At 42.8% G+C, this 16,300-nt stretch overlaps 2 protein-coding genes across 3 annotated transcripts; both read left to right on the top strand.

Annotated features, from left to right (window-relative positions):
* The first annotated feature begins 8,123 nt into the window (after positions 1–8,123).
* On the top strand, positions 8,124–10,538 carry LOC130140667 (LRR receptor-like serine/threonine-protein kinase GSO2). Its single transcript, XM_056320600.1, has 3 exons — positions 8,124–8,365; positions 8,589–8,835; positions 10,200–10,538. Exons 1-3 carry the CDS (start codon positions 8,124–8,126, stop codon positions 10,536–10,538), a joined length of 828 nt encoding a protein of 275 aa, XP_056176575.1.
* Positions 10,539–11,180: 642 nt separating this feature from the next.
* On the top strand, positions 11,181–16,162 carry LOC115693972 (uncharacterized). Of its 2 annotated transcripts, none has more exons than XM_056320209.1 (15): positions 11,181–11,446; positions 11,650–11,764; positions 11,869–11,980; positions 12,094–12,138; positions 12,227–12,294; positions 12,380–12,434; positions 12,550–12,629; positions 12,720–12,803; positions 12,985–13,098; positions 13,515–13,633; positions 13,751–13,868; positions 14,002–14,135; positions 14,254–14,401; positions 14,510–14,589; positions 15,858–16,162. In XM_056320209.1, exons 1-15 carry the CDS (start codon positions 11,259–11,261, stop codon positions 15,955–15,957), a joined length of 1,560 nt encoding a protein of 519 aa, XP_056176184.1. In that variant the 5' UTR covers positions 11,181–11,258; the 3' UTR covers positions 15,958–16,162. The 2 variants fall into 2 exon arrangements, with proteins under 2 accessions (XP_056176184.1, XP_030476916.2); XM_030621056.2 differs by lacking the exon at positions 15,858–16,162 and adding an exon at positions 15,392–15,776 and having other exon boundaries at positions 11,182–11,446.
* Positions 16,163–16,300: the final 138 nt, after the last annotated feature.

Below are 16,300 nucleotides of genomic sequence, written 5' to 3'. Positions count from 1 at the left end.
TCTGCAAGCATGTTAGGATTCGATTCGATGCTTGCGTAGATCTGTCTTCCATACCATCATTAGACATCATATGAATGTAGCAGCTATTTACAAGCATGCATAGGGAACATACTGTACTTGTTTCCAGTATTGTCAATAAAATGAGCTTTGGGCAGTAAAAGAAAGACTGAATTTTATGCAAATTTCATAATGACACAAATGGTCCACGAGCTTTGACTTAATATATAATGTGGTCCTTGAACTTTTAAATTTTCAATCTAGTCCATTAACTTTAGCCCAATGTGCACTGTGGTCCCCGAACTTTTAATATGTTCAATGTGATCTATGAACTTTTGGTACATGCTCAAGCTAGTTTCTGCACTATTTGAAAATGTTCAATATTTCCAGGGACTAGGTTGAACATGTACCAAAATTTTGAAAATCACATTGAACAAATTAGAAGTTTATGGACCATTTTACATATTGCAAAATAAATTGGTTGGCCCTTCAACCTGTACATTGAGGTCTAAAAGTAGGCCTCACATCCAAACTATTTTAGAAACAGCTTTGGCCATCAAGGTCTAAAAGTAGGCTTCGAAGACACGATAACCCTTTTGGAGGGTTGGATATCCCACGAAAATGCATCAACAGGCGTGGGAACTCATTTTATCTCGAGGGCCCAAAGTGGTGACATAGCATAGGCAGTCAAAAATTCTCAAGTGATAAATCTCAAGCTTCTTTCCAAAAAGTACTTCAAAGGTGATAGTGAGAACCTGAGTTGGGCTGCGATTGATCAGGTAAATTGTCATGACCACACAATCTCCCCAAAAAGTTTCAAGAATGGATGACGGTGTATAGGTGACAGTGTTTATGCTTCACAATTCCATTTTGTTGAGGTGTATAGGTGCACGAACTTTCATGCAGAATTCCATGGGAAGAGAAAAAAATATTTATATTCATGACTAAAGAATTCTTTCCCATTATCCATTCAAATGCGTTGAACAGATTTTCCAAACTAATTTTTCAATAAGGTGAAAAAAATTCTTTAAGTGAGAAAAAACTTGACTCGGGAAACGAGTCACCTTCTCTTGTTCCTTGATGTTTCTGTATTGTTGTAGAGTCGACTCAAGTCCTTTGAGCTTCTCTTTGGCTGCCTTTAATTCATTCCAGAGGGCCGTAATCGACATGCTCCTTTGTTTTAATTCTGATAATGCCTGGGTAAGGCCAAAAAATTTCACCAGATCAAGTTTCTCGTACATTTCTTTTCTATTCTCCCACAGTCTTTAAGTCTTCCGTCGAAGGGAGCCTAGCCACGACCATTGGGACAATGCCATTTCCGATCCATGTTCAAACGAGTTGATTGCATTTCCTCCAATGTCGCGCCAAGCAATCGTCGGACAGAATCGGGATGGTTCCGTCAAGGAAACGTCCTTGTCCTTTGTCACCATGGCTCGCCGGAACTCTCAAGACCACGTTGAGTAGTTCTCGGCATTGGAGAGTTGTTGGGTGATGAGGCGTAGCTTCAGCCCATCGACTGTGGAGGTATATAATGGGTCACCGGGCTCCAAGGAACCACTTGCGGCAGAGATTTGATAAGGCACGAATCCTAATTGGAAAATCGAATAGGGATTCATTCCAAGACCCGATATGCCCGATTCGGGTGGTTGACTCGAATGGAACCATCTTGGCCCAAGAGTTGGGCTTGCCCCGACAATGGCTAGTGAGCTCTCCCTGGGTTGGGTGTGTTCACTGTGGGCCTGATTCGTCGGCCCTTGAGGAATCAACCATGAGTTGGGTTGGGCCTATCCTTACATCCATGGATTGGGCAGCGCCTGAATAGGCAACCACTAGATGGGTTGGCTCGGAATGGGCTGCCCCTGGTTTGGCTGGGCCTGAACAAGGAAACCATGGGATGGGCTGTGTCTAGGCTCCGAGATTCTGATTCGACACACCTTCAACAGGTAGCTTCGAATGCGAAGGTGAGCGAGGTCTCTTCCATACCAGAAATTTCTGGAGTTTTGTTGTCTTCAGAAGGTGACTGATTCTTCGGCATGGTATCGGTAAGGAAGTGAATTGGCTTTGTGTTTAGTTGCTCAATTACTGATTCCTACACCGGAGTGCTAACCTTGTTTTGCAGGTTTGTGTTTATCTGCAATAGCAAGAATAGAAGATAGAAAACCAGAGGCAATCGATAGAAACTGTAGGCACTGATACCATGACACGGAGTGAAGAAGAAGAGGAAGTTGAGAGGATATTGTATATTATATTGATTCAACTTTGTTTTCTTTACATGTATGAGTCCCTATTTATTATTCAATGTATGAGCAATTAAGGAAATAATAAAGACGGATACACGAAATCAAATCTAATCCTGGATTGAGTCAGTCAATCAATTATAATCCTAAATTGATACACGCATATCTCCAACAGCAAAGCCCTTAAGATGCGATTCTTCAAAAAGAAACACATTTATTGATCTATTTATTATATTTCTCTTGAACTTTCAGGCTTAATGTAACATGTCATGCTGGTGTACCAAAAAGAAGCATAGTTGACATCGGCTATAATATCTGATTGTCCAAAGAATGCAAACTATTGAAGAACTTCCTGTGCGATCGAGACCCCCCAACTCGAGGTATTGAGAGGTCTTCATCGGTGATGCAGTGGAAATGGACTGCACTCCGTTCCCGTCCAAATTGTTGGAGAGCTACTAGACCAAGTGAGTAAAAATCTCGACACCGTGAACCTTAATGCAGGAATTTTTGCGACTTAAGGTTGGAGGGTTCTATGGGTTCGTACTTGAACTACATTCATAAACAGATAACATAGCATGCACTTCGCACAATTGTCTAAAACCTCCAGCATTAAGATCATTTCTAGAGCGATCCATGCGCTCTATCTACATTTCAATTTATGCCGATTGCAGTTGGCGACTTGTTTAGTCCGTCGACCCTTTCAAGGTTTATGATGTATGCAATAGGCCTCTGACAATACGGCAGCTATATGCAGCACCGTAGTGTGTAGTTCTGCTATCAAGTGTTATAGTTATGTGCTCTTTTGTATAAAACGGAAGGTCTAAGCCTTTATATTGTAATTTTAAATGTTTGTTTAGTAATGGGATAATGACATAAACAGTTCCTAAACTTTGATCTAATGTACAATGTGGTTCATGAACTATTAATTTATTCAATATAGTCTATGAACTTTAATCTACTATTCAATATGGTCCATGAACTTTTAATTTGTTCAATGTGATCCCTGAACTTTTGCTACATTTATATAGAATTGAGCATGTATCAAAAGTTAAGGGACGACATTGAACAAATTAAATGTTCAGAGACCACATTGCACATTGGCCAAAGTTTGTATGTGTCATTGTTGACACCTAAATTTTGGCTATTATATTTAATTCTTTATCGCATAAGAAAATTAGAGGTTGGTACGACCCCAGACAAAAATTTGGCATAATGGATTATCTATTTGCATCAAGCATCTTTTAGGAAGCCTAAGGCGAGCTCAATAGATGACGCAATAAAGGATTGGTGATTGGAAAGGGAGAGGCGAGCTTCAGATATGATATTCATATCTCCACGGATCGTATCCACATAGGACAAGAATTCCACATGCCCGGCTACTTCGTGTCTATTTCAATTCGGATAAGGACTTGGGATTCAAGAGAACATGTGATTTGGTGAGTGTAGGTTCGGCCGTGGAAGTATTTGGTGAAGAAGTGGAGGGGAACATTCAAAAATGGAGATAAAAGTGGGATAAATCTAAACAAAAAGATGTGCTTTCTGGTCTCATCCACGAGAAGCATAGATAATGCTTGCCCCTCCTCTTGGACGCCACTTTTCACGCCGTGCAGAGAGAGCTGTCAATTGGGTACACTCTCTCTCGCATGGTGGAGTTTATCTCTTCAGGTTGTTATGAAAATGTTGATATCTTTCATTCTTGAATAACCACGTTATCTATTGGCTTTGAATCTTGGTCATTCATCCGATCCTGCGCGTAAGAGATAATTACCAAAACCGGTCAAAGTCTTGAGGATAATTTCCAAATCCATTCGAACTCTAATCAGTCTATCATTGATCCTGATTTGAACTAGACTTATGAAAGCTATAAATACCTCCTTGGCCGACCAACCACGGGGAAAAGAAAAATTGGAGAGTTTCACATACGAGGAGCTGTGCCCAGACCTGACGCCGCCATCCTGCTGCTGCTCTTCTACGACGTCCCTGCACAGCGGCTAGCTCCTTGTTGTGTCTCTGCCACAGCACCGATGCCCAGACCAGCAAGCTGCTAGTGAGTCACAGCGCTGCCGTAAGTCCCTGTCTCGCTGTCCAGCAAGTTCAGTGACTTCCCAGTCACAACGGTCCTGCTCAACCACATCGCTCGCTGCGTCAGCACGCATTGTGATGACGAAGCTACCGTGATCCCGCACCGAGAAACCTGCGGCTGCTCCTTCCCGTGATCGACGACGTTGCTGCCCTTGCGTCACACCAAGCGCCCCTTTGTGCTCTCCGTGATAAATTGTTCTTGTGCCTTCGCAAGTTTAAGGAAAATTCCAAGCGGTGGTCAAAAGAACTCTAGTGGAAGTTGGATTAAAAAATTCACTTGGAGGTCTTCTCCTGGGGAGACGTACGAAGTGGAGAAAAGAAAATCAACCGTGGTTTTCTTTTGAGAGGGAGTTCTCTTTCCACGATACGTTGAGGAAAACATTCTCTCTTTTTCCTCATCTACTTCTCAATTCGTGCGCTTGTTTCACTGATATCAGATTCTTGGTCGTGTCCAACAACACCGAACCTTATCCGCAAGCCGTGATCCACAATTCCAAGGCGTTTCGAAGTTGGAAACATTATCCGCGAAATAGGTAATAATCTTTATCCCATTTGATTTGAATATCTGATTTCTAATCACGGATTGATTTTATTGAGATCCTAGGCATTATCTAATTAGGGTGTTATCGATATGAGTTGATTTAATTACTAATTTGATCCGTAAAGATATCGGATCATTTTTTTAATTATTTCAACTTAATATTGGATAACTGTTGTGCCTAAAGATTACAATAATCTCTAATTTAACCCGTGAGTGGGTTATTTTTTAGGTTATCGTAATCTTTAATTTGAAATCTTCGTGGATCACATGTGTGGATTAGGTAAATCTTTATCTTTGGTTTGGATAACTTGCTTGTTAAAAAAAAATACAAAAAGATTCCTTGCTAGGCTTAATAAGGTTGTTAGATAACATTGCTTATTTAAATAGTAAGGTAAATTCTATAATAAGTTAGAATAGGTTTTAGATGTGATTTTCCTTAGTGGATGGGATTTTAGATAATACTTGCATGTTTAAAAATAGTTTTCTAAGAAGGGATAGGATTAGTTCGAATTAATTCCTAAACTAGATTAGATAACTTTTTTTTTAGATAGCTCAATTAGGGTATTTTATTAATTCCGAATTTTAATAAAAATACCAAAAATACCATATGCATGTCATATAGTTTGCACGTTAGGAAATCGCATATCATGTAGATTAGACTTTATTTCAAGATAAAAGAAAACCCCAAAAATATTTGATTGTTTTGGTGTGACCGATTTCTTTACTTTTTTGTAATTTGCTTGCTTTGTTATTTGAGTGTTAATTTCATTGATTGCGCACATGTTAATGGATAAGTTAAAATCAATTCAAGCTACCTGCAAAAAAAAATTTGAAAAATAAAAGAGAAAAGGTACCGAAAGGGCATTAGAGTAATTTAGTGTAATCAAGTCCCCAAATCCATAATCTCTGGTTCGTAGGAGTATACTTTACTTGTATTTCTAATCGACCCACCAAAAATAGATTAGTGGCGACTCCTAATTGAAATGATCTTGCATGTTAAAAACTCGAATATTAAGTCGCGAATTGATATGGGCTTAAGAGAGCCCGAGCTAGGCTTAGTAATCCATTAGCCAAACCCCTAGGTCACTCTCAGGAAGGTCGCGACAGTCATTTTCCCTTTGGTAATAAATGTTGGGAAGTATAACATCTAGAGATTAGATAGCGTAGTGCAACCATAGCATTTACGTCGGGGACCTTGTAAAAGTCCTCACATCATTTTTCACTGCCGTGTGGTCGGCCTCTGGTCAAGAAGTCTTTTCTTCATTTCGATTTCGAGGAACCTCTCCTTCTCTTTGTCCTGAAGAAGAGTTCTTTGATTGAGCTCTCACCACTTCACTATACAACAAAGTACTCGGCTAACAAAGTACTCGCCTAAGCAGGCAAAAGAAATTGTCATTGTGAATAGTTTAGAATAAGACTGGTACACCCAAGGTCAATCCCCTTCAAAGAGCCTAACTTGTGTTGACCTCCATCACTTCCCTTGTTCAATGCTATCGAAATTACATTCGTGTTCAATTGTTCTTCTTCTCACTTCTATTATGTAGACCAAGAAACAATGCAAACAAGCAAGCGTGTCCTGGAGATACGTTAAAGTGCATACATCTGCGATAGATGCCACGTACGCAATTCGCGTCGCCTGAGCAACTGCCTGCCCGTGACATTAGCTGTGAAGGAAAAAAATAATAAAGCTACATAAGCTCGATTCATGTGCTCCTAGTCCACAGCATGATCGATTGAGTTCGGTGGACCTCATACTGAACTATCGAATTCTAACAAATTTCTGATCATGGGCAAGCGTCCCGATGGCGCTTCAATATTGTCCAGACGATAGAACAGAACTTGTCATCCAAGTCTAGAATGTGTCCCAGACAAGGGAAAAATAAGAAAAGTATTTTTGACATGGTCGATGACAATTGACTAGTTTGATGTTATATTGATGACATCAACTCAAAGCAAAGTTGAGTCAGACAATAACTGACGCAACCTCATTTTGCATTATAGGAGGACACAGGTCCAGTATATATGTCTAAACAAAGCTAATCTGAACTTTCAAGTACCCTCCTCTCTATTCTTGTTTTGGCTGCAAGAATAGCTCAAGGATCTGGTGCATTGATCTCCTTACTTTCCTGGTCCTATCAGGATTTCTATTTCCTGAAACTGTCAAATTTGCACTATCCACTGCTAGAATCAATTCAGGTTGCTTCAAAAGCGAAAGAGAAGCGCTTGTCAAGTTGAAAGGTGGCTTCACAGATCCTTCGGGCCGGCTCGCTTCGTGGATCGGGAAAGATTGCTGCAAATGGAGAGGAATTGTATGCAGTAACCAGACTGGGCGGGTCATTAAGATAAATCTCCGCAACGTATGTAGATAATAATCTAAGTGGCGGCACTCCCAAGCCAGGGCAAGCACTGGGGTGTGAGATCAGTCCTTCTACGCTCGATATAAAAGAGTTGAACTACTTGGATTTAAGCACGAAACGATTTTGGAGGCGCCAAACTCCTGAGATTCATTGGTTCACTAAAGCAACAGCTGGGCTACCTCAATCTATCAGGTGCGTCTTTCAGTGGAATGATCCCTCCGAGTCTTGGGAATCTTTCGCGACAGACTACAGTATCGGGACCTCAGCAATTGTTTTGCCGAATCTAGCCAAAACGATCTTCTCTGGCTTCATGGCCTTTCTTCTCTAAGATACTTTAATCTCGGAGCCATCGATCCCAGTAAAGCCGCAGATCATTGGCTTCGAGCTATTAATTCACTACCTTCTCTCACAGAGTTGCGCTTGCCCAACTGTTTCGTGTCAAAGCTTCCTCTTTCTCTTCCATTCATCAATGTCACATCGCTTGAGGTCATTGATCTCTCGCGCAATAACTTTCAACTCTACGTCACCCTAGTGGTTGTTCAATCTCACTCGCCTAGTTCATCTTGATCTAAACTCAAATAGTCTCGAGGGCGAGCTTCCAGATAAATTTGCAAATTTAGCATCCCTCCAAGAACTCGATTCGTACCTCAAAGGTCGGCTTCCGAAATCATTGGGGAGCTTATGTGATATGAGTGTCCTAAAGCTTTCTGCCAATAGAATCACGAGTGAGATAATTGATTTTATCAACGGGTTAGCTCGATGCAACGACAGCAAGTTGGAGAATCTAGACTTGGGGAACAATAGGTTGTCTGATAATTTGCCAGATTCTCTAGGAAACCTGAAGAAGTTAAGGTACCTCTAAGTTTTGCGCAATTCATTTCAAGTTCTATTCCACGAACGATTGGAAACATGTCCTCTTTGAAAGAGTTTTACGTGGCCAACAATAAGATCAGTGGGATTCCCGAAAGTTTCGGGCAACTATCGACACTGGTTGCGATGGATCTCCCTGAGAACTTGTGGGAAGGAGTCGTGACGGAGCGCCATCTAGCAAACCTCTCGAGCCTCACGGATCTTGACTTGTATATTCTGTCTCCAAACATTTCCTTGGCCTACAACATAACCCCCCGTTGGATTCCTCCCTTCAAGCTCAGGTACCTGAAATTCAGGTCTTGCCAATTGGGTCCCGAGTTTCCTACTTGGCCTGAGGAAACAAAACGAGCTCAAGACCGTGGTGTTGAACAATGCTAAAATTTCGGGGACCATTCCCGATTGGTTCTTGCAACTGAATCTGCAATTAGATGAACTAGACGTTTCGTATAATCGACTCACCGGCTAGCCACCCACCTTGCTGATGTTTGTAGACGCTCGGTCCAGTGTCGACTTGAGTTCGAACCTCTACGATGGTCCTCTTCCTATGTGGTCTTCCAACGTGACGATACTGTATCTCAACGATAATCGCTTCTCCGGTCCCATTCCTCCCAACATCGGCGAACTCATGCCTTACCTGACAGATTTGGACATATCTCGGAATGACCTAAATGGTACCATTCCCTTGTACATTGGGAATATGGCCACTTTGACAACCTTAGTAATCTCCAACAACGGCAAAAGGACACCAGAAGTACCACAACTTATGTACGGAGATTACTTTGGTGCCATAACTTTTTTTCGGAACACTTTGGTGCCAACTTTTTTGAAAAACGATCATTTTAGTGCCAATGCTGACGTGGCTCGACGGAAATCCGATGTGGCGTTGACATGGCTAGCCGGAGAGGTCCACGGCTCGTTGGAGAGGTCCAGTCAGCATTAAAAATCAAAAACGATGTCATTTAGCCCGCTGACTTGTACTTTTTTAGAAAAAAAATTTAAAATTATATAGAAAAAAAAAAACGTTGCAGCAGCCTCGCCGCTGCTGCCGCCAACCCACCACCGTTAGGAAGGGCCGGCGGTGGTGGGCAGATTGGTCGGCGAGGGTCGCCGACCCCTGGCCAGGGCCCGGCGACCTTCGTCGAGACCCAGCGAGGGCCAGATCCGGCGAGGCGAGACCTCGCCGTCACGACCGCCTCGCCTTTGCTGGGCGAGAGGCGAGGAGGCGAGACCTCGCCGTCGCGACCCGCGTGCGAAGGCCGACCTCGCCGTCGCGACGCGACGAGAGGTCTCGCCTCGCCGGATCCGGCGAGGCCTCACCGCCCCGGGGTCGCGACGGCGAGGTCTCGCACGGATTCACCTCGCCGCCCACCACCGCCCTTCCCGGCGATGGTGGGTTGGCAGCAGCAGCCCTCGCCGCTGCTGCAACGTTTTTTTTTTTTTTAATCAAAAAATTAAAAAATTCGAAAAAAGCCACCTAATTTCACGTGTACAAGTCAAACCATTTTTTTTAATATAAATGACAGGTCAGCTTTTTGGCCGGAGTCACCAAAGTGATCTATTTTCCTCCGACTTGGCACTAAAGTGATCCGAAAAAAAGTTATGGCACCAAAGTGATCTCCGTACACAAATTATGGCACTTCTTGTGTCCTTTTGCCCTCCAACAACTACCTATTCAAAGAAATACCGCGGTTCTGGAGCAACTTGTCCTCGCTGTATATTCTTGACATGTCGAACAATGGCCTTTCGGGTCCAATACCGAGCGAGGTCGGCTTTCTTTCCTCTCTCAGGTTCTTCATACTCAGTAACGACAATCTCTCTGGCAAACTTCCGTCCTCCTTGCGGAACAGTAGATCTTTGTACAGTCTTGATCAAGGCGAGAACAAGTTCTTGGGAAACATTCCCACATGGTTTGCAGAGAGCATTCCTTCGCCACTGATTTTGCACCTGCGGTCCAATTTGTTTACTGGGGAAATTCCTCCTCGGATATGCTGTCTTTCGAATCTCCACATAGTAGACCTCTCGCATAATAGGTTGTCAGGATCGACCCCGCCGTGAATCGGAAACTTAATCGGCTTGAAAGTGGAACTCACTGATGCTGACACGGTGAGGTACCAGGGACGCTTGACCGTAGTGGCCAAAGGACGGTTTGTTCAATATGATCAAAGCATTCTTTACCTCGTCAACAATTTAGATCTCTCGGACAACCGCTTGTTGGGGGAGAATCCTGAAGCGCTGATGAGCCTCGTGAGGTTGTGGACCTTGAATTTGTCCATGAACCATCTCACTGGAAGAATACCGATCGACATTGGGAACTTGGAAAGGCTAGAGACTCTCGACTTATCGAGCAACAATCTCTTAGGGCCGCTTCCTCCAAGCATGACCACTTTAACAAAGTTGAATCACTTGAACCTGTCGTACAACAACTTGTCAGGGAAAATTCCGAAGGCCAACTAGTTCCTAACCCTCAACAACCCATCTATTTACGAGTGCAGCGTCGGTCTCTGTGGGATTCCATTGCCAAAGTTACTCACAGGAGACGAGAAACAGCCACAATCTCCTAACGATGGGGTCGGGAACAGCGAGAGCGAGGACTGAGACGATGATCTCGAATACCTCTAGCTCATCCTGAGCATTGGGCTCGGTTTCTTCGTCAGGTTATGGGGCGTCTACGGCACTCTGATCGTAAAGAAGTCTTAGAGAGAGGCTCACTACTGTCACATCGACAGAATGAAGAACAAGCTAACCACACTCGCCGCACATCGGACAGGCTAGTCTTCAAGCATGTTAGGATTCGATTCGATGCTTTGCATAGATCTGTCTTCCATACCATCATTAGACATCCTACGAATGTAGCAGCTATTCACAAGCATGTATAGGGAACATACCGCACATGATTCCGGTATTGTCAGTAAAATGAGCTTTGGGCGGTAAGAGAAAGACTGTATTGTATGGACTTTCATGCTTCGGAATCAGGCGGGTCTGAATCCGTTTGAACCCGATTAGCTTCCGGACCCTCCGCCCGAGACCCAACTCCGAATTTGACCCGGAAGCACCGGGCGGTTACCCGACCCGGTCGTTAGTCGAAGATATTCTTCGTCGTCATCTCCCATTTTATCCACACCGGCCAAAAATCAAATTGCAGCGAAGCTCCGCTGCGCTGGCCCAGCTCCGCCGATGTCGCCGTGCCTCCTCTCCTCCCGCTCCCTCCACCCGATCACCTCCCGCCACCTCTCCCCCGCCGCCGCCGCAGCTACTCCCTCCCCGCCGCCGCTCGCTCCGGCGTCTCTCCGTCCGAGCCCGCCCTCGGCCGCGGCCGCGCCGCCCTCGCTAACCTGCGCGCTCCAGTGCCCTCACTTCGAATCGTACGCGCGCCAACTCTTCCCTTAGTTCCTCTTCTCTTTCTACTTCTTCATCGAATGTCTTGACTCACTTACCTTTCGTCGCGTTCGCGTCGATGAATCCGTGCATTTGCCGGATTTTCGCAAGTGCGGGTATGGGAACTGTGGCGTGTTCTTGTCAGTTGCAAGTGCGTTTCTTGTGTATTATGGTTCGCTTGAATATGCAGGTGCTCAGGTTGTACTCACGAGCTGAACCTCCACCGTCCGAGCGTCGTTGACGATGCCGTCGATTTCTTCAAGAGCCTAGGCGTCTCGGATTTCACTTTCGATAGTTGCAAGCTCGTAAGCTCGCCTTTTTCTCTCAATTCGAGTCGACGTGTTGGTGTGGTTTTCATCTTGTGCAGCCTTAATTTTGATTGATTACTCGCTGTGTGTGTGTGATGCAGTGGGGGTGGAGATGCCGTGCAAAGTTGGCGGTTCGCGGCTCGTGGGCGGATCCTCTCGTTGGACTCTATCAGGAGGGCACGCATAGTGTGGTGGACATCCCTGATTGCAAAGGTACATTTTTCGCGAGTTGGAGCATGCAAAATGAAGTTCTGAACTGATTAGAGCAATATTGGACTAGTGGCAATGGTGGTGCAGTTAATGCCTCATTTTGCTTGTTCTTGCAGCTCATCATCCGAATATTAATGCTGCCATGGAACTGTTGAAGCAAGGTATATTTTGTGGATGATGTCTAAAGATTTGGTGTGCTTTCTGGAGCACTATGTACTTACTTTATCCCGTGGGAAAAATTGTTAACAGGAATCAAAGAGTTAGGTATAGAACCGCATGACGAGGATCAAGGGACAGGTGATCTGCGCTACGTGCAGGTAGTGTTTTGTTATTGGGGATATCTTGTTAAGTTTGTAGTTATGCTAGTAATCGGTGACTTATGTGTTCTTGTGCTTCTGCTAGATGGCTGTGACAACATACAATACATCTATTCCCGCCTCAGAAAGATACCAAAATGGTATGGATCTGAACTCGCTTCTTGCATACTTGGTTTGAATTTTCAGTTTTTTACTTTCTAGAAGTTTTTTGGTGTGCAAATTGCATTCACAATTCTGAACTAAACTTATTTATAGGTCGGGTTCAGGTTGCTCTAGTTTGGAATTCTCGAAATGAAAATTCGCCCAATTCAGATAAGCTGAATGCCTTGGCTCATGTGAGGCTGTCGAATTCTCTTTCTTGATTTTGCTCATACTGGACCATATCTTGATTAACCAGTAAAATGTGTTTCTTTATCCATCTGCAGTTTTTATGGCGAAAGAGTGGATCAAAGCGCAAAGTCCCGTTAATACATTCTGTGTGGGCCAATTTTCAGACATCAACTAGCAATGTGAGTGGTAGCTAACTGCTTAAATTTTAATGTCTTCGAAATCACTGACAAGGAAAATAGTTACGGCATCATGCTAACAATGTGAAATGCTAATTAATCTTGTGACTAAATGTACCTTTCAATACAATTTTTCTAAGACAAGTGGGTCTTTTTATTATTCATGGTGCATTTGATTATGTAGGTAATCTTCGGGAATAGGTGGAGACATCTTCTAGGAGATAGGGACTTCTGGGAACACCTCGGAGGCATTGATGTTTCACTGGCTCCATCCAGTTTTGGCCAAGCAAATACGCGGGTTAGACATATCTCCTAATCTGCAAAGCCCTACTAACAGGAAAATGTCAATACGAACCTGCTGTTAGTTTAACATAAAATTGCATTTACCATGCTGGCATCAAGTTGCTTGTTTTGCCGGATAGCATCAAATGTGATGTTAGTTTAGCATTGACTGTGGCATGTTCTTGATGATAGGAATGCAATTTTGGGTTTCCATTGTATCTCGCTCAACCATCTTCTTTGATAGCCAAGAAAATTTTTGAGTGACACATGTTGATTTGCTCAGGTTTTTGGCCCCACATGATAATGCATGCAAACCCAGTTGCATATGAATGATAATCGATCGTTCATCGAGAATAGAGAGTCTATCCCCTTTTAATTGAAATTCATGTAACTGATACTTTGTAACGATGCTATTTGTTTGGTCATCTTCAGGCTTTTGATTCTTTGCTCCGAAAGTTACAGAAGTATGTTCCTTATGGTGCATCAGTTACTGACTTATATGCAGGATCTGGCGTCATTGGCTTATCCTTGGCTGCTACAAGAAAATGCAGGCAAGAATCCAGAGTTCTCTTTCCTTTTGCTCGCCGGTTTCCTCTTTCCATTAAATGCTCCAGATTGTTCGTTCTCATTAAGGAAAGGCTTACAAATTTGTAATTCATCTCTTCCAGGTCTGTAAAATGTGTAGAAATTAACAAAGAATCCAAGTTGTCTTTTGAAAAGACAGTTGAACGCCTGCCAAAATATGTGGATAGCAGCATCAGTTGGTATCAAGCTGACACTTCAGTTGTAAGTCCCCGAAAAGAATCTCATTGATGTCGTTGTTAATCAATCTTGTCAATAGAGTAGTAAGTTAATCTTCTTCAGAGTTAAGATTGTAATAGAGTAGTAAGTTCTTACGTTTTTGTTGGAATCAAATCAGGAGCCTACTTCCTGGCTTGTGGGATCAGATGTGATTGTTGTTGATCCTCCTAGAAAAGGACTAGAAGCGTCTCTGGTGGGTGCCCTGCAGACCCTTCCATCACGGGAACTGAAAACTAGATCATCACCTGAAAGGTAGGGGCTTATCTTTAGCTTTTCTTTGCATCAAGGCATGACATCGATATCTTCACGAAAATAACATTCTACAACCTTCCAGCATTAATTAATTTTTCTATACTGTCTCTGGTATTAGTTCCAAGACAAAAGAAGAAAAGAGACCGTGGGTACTTCGTGCTAGGGAAGCTTCTGTTCGATTTGGAAATGATTTAAGTGAAGAGAACCGTCACTCAGCGCCTCAAACTCTTATCTACATAAGCTGTGGCTGGGAAAGCTTTAAGGAGGTAAATTGCAGTTAAGAGACTAAAGTGCAGCTTTGGTGCTTAGTTTGCTTTCTTATAAGCTGAATACTAAATATCTTGAGGAGCTAATGTTGAGTGAATAAATTACAGGACTGTAAGTCATTGCTGTCTAGCAAGGCATGGCATTTGGAAAAAGCCCATGGATTTAACTTCTTCCCTGGCACACAAAGGTATTAGTCCCCTCATATTGCAATCCTGTAGCTTTGCATGATTAAGGAGCTAATGTTGAATTAACGTCTGTCTACTTTAATCAGATGAAAGTTGCTGAGATTCTGAATTGTGATCTTACATCTTTCGCAAGTAGTTGGGAATTACTCAGATTTGAACCTGAAATTTCTGAGCGAGTCTCAATGATCTTAAAATTTCAATTGAGATACTAATTATGTAGGTCTTGTTCCTCAAAGATCTGGAGAAACGTTTTGTCTTAGTTGGTTTTGGATTGACACTCATCTGAAAATTAGGCAATTTTCTTGTTAAAAAAGTGAAATGTTAACATCAAACATAAGTTGTATGCGATAATATTTTCAGCTGGTCTAAACCACAAACGTACACCGAATGTTCTGCCTTAGTCAAATAGTCCTCCCACATTATCAGGATTGACTTGGGAAGGTTTTAAAATTTACACTTTCATGTGTTTGTATTAGAACCAGCTGTGTGATGTAGTCTTTAGAAACTTTAAGGCTCTGTTTGGGAAAGGGTGAAGAGTTGAGAAATGAAAATTCGGCAGAGAAATTTGTGAAAATCTTAATATGTTTATGAGAAAGAAATGGAGGGAAAATTTAAATTAGAGGTGTTATCCAACAATTTTCCTGTCTCTTAGGTCTCCCAAGATAGCATAAGCTTACAAATTATGGTCAGGGATAAAGCTTCCTGCCTTTGGAATCCTTAACACATGCAGTGTAATGAAATCTTGTCCAGCTGTGGTGTTTGTTTTATGTGTAAGCTGTCTGAATGATGAGAATGTGATTTCAGCATTGAAGTTTTGGCGGTGTTCAAAAGAAGGGAAAATATGCACATCAAGAAAAAGAAGGCGGGAAAGAAAAGGAAGAAATCACCTGCGAAGGAGCAAAAGGCATTGATGCACTAACGTATACTGGACCCCATCCCGTCTGTTCAACAGAGGAAGACGGAAAAATTTTTGTTCGCGGTCTACTTCATTCTTCTAGGCCAAAAGCATATCGCATTGAGCTGATGAACTACTGGAGAGTAGTATAGTTGCACATAAACTGGAGCATCGCGAGTACTTGTTATGGATCTTCTAACTTGTAGTATAAGATAAATGTTTGCATATTAAAGGGTGTTCTGTCTTCGACCGAAAAAAAAAAGGTGTTCTGTCGGCGTTTGCTGATATTTGTTAGTTTGTGCCCTTTTTCAACCTTCTCGAATTTGCGTATCAGGAAGTGTTGTAGCATTCTAAAAACCCTTTTGGTCCTGCCAGACCATGCCAAAAGACGCTCCTCCATGAAAGAAAGGGACGATGTGGAGCCTTTTGCTTCAGGGAGAGACTTGTTGCGGTCTCGGTTGTCCGGCGTTGCTAAAAACCACAGAAATGGAAGGGACCGACTTGCTCGATGCTTAAACCGATGGTTCGACATGTCATTGTCTGAGCTTCATCTAGCGACTCGCGGCTCGTATCCTAGTGGTATCCAAAGGGTTAAAACTAGAACCTATTATGTTAGAATTGATTTCCAATTTTAGAAACCTCGAACTTACCATGCTTGTCTTAGAACTGATTTTGGAACCTGCCCTTTTGCTTGGTCCGATTCTAAGGTCTATTTGGGAATCAATTTCTCCTCTTTTTTTTTTTTTTTGGCTTCATTTTAAAAAAATTAAGACAAATAGCAATTATAGCAAAATAGTATGAGCAACAAAACGCAACAA

The sequence above is a fragment of the Syzygium oleosum genome, unplaced genomic scaffold (genome assembly GCF_021117445.2).
Source record: "Syzygium oleosum isolate NSW1041296 unplaced genomic scaffold, Sole_v2.1 Sole_v2.20, whole genome shotgun sequence".
Lineage (NCBI taxonomy): Eukaryota > Viridiplantae > Streptophyta > Magnoliopsida > Myrtales > Myrtaceae > Syzygium > Syzygium oleosum.
Note: the sequence above shows the minus strand (reverse complement) of the source record. Positions and strands in the feature narration are given on the sequence as shown.

Excerpts from the sequence above, each read along its gene's own strand:
- LOC130140667 (XM_056320600.1), top strand. The coding sequence starts at position 8,124 with ATGTCCTCTTTGAAAGAGTTTTACGTGGCCAACAATAAGATCAGTGGG. Across the intron at positions 8,366-8,588 it reads ATTCCTCCCTTCAAGCTCAG|TGTCGACTTGAGTTCGAACC; the intron begins GTACCTGAAATT and ends CGCTCGGTCCAG. Across the intron at positions 8,836-10,199 it reads ACGGCAAAAGGACACCAGAA|GGACGCTTGACCGTAGTGGC; the intron begins GTACCACAACTT and ends GTGAGGTACCAG.
- LOC115693972 (XM_030621056.2), top strand. The coding sequence starts at position 11,259 with ATGTCGCCGTGCCTCCTCTCCTCCCGCTCCCTCCACCCGATCACCTCC. Across the intron at positions 11,765-11,868 it reads CTTTCGATAGTTGCAAGCTC|TGGGGGTGGAGATGCCGTGC; the intron begins GTAAGCTCGCCT and ends TGTGTGATGCAG. Across the intron at positions 12,630-12,719 it reads AGCTGAATGCCTTGGCTCAT|TTTTTATGGCGAAAGAGTGG; the intron begins GTGAGGCTGTCG and ends ATCCATCTGCAG.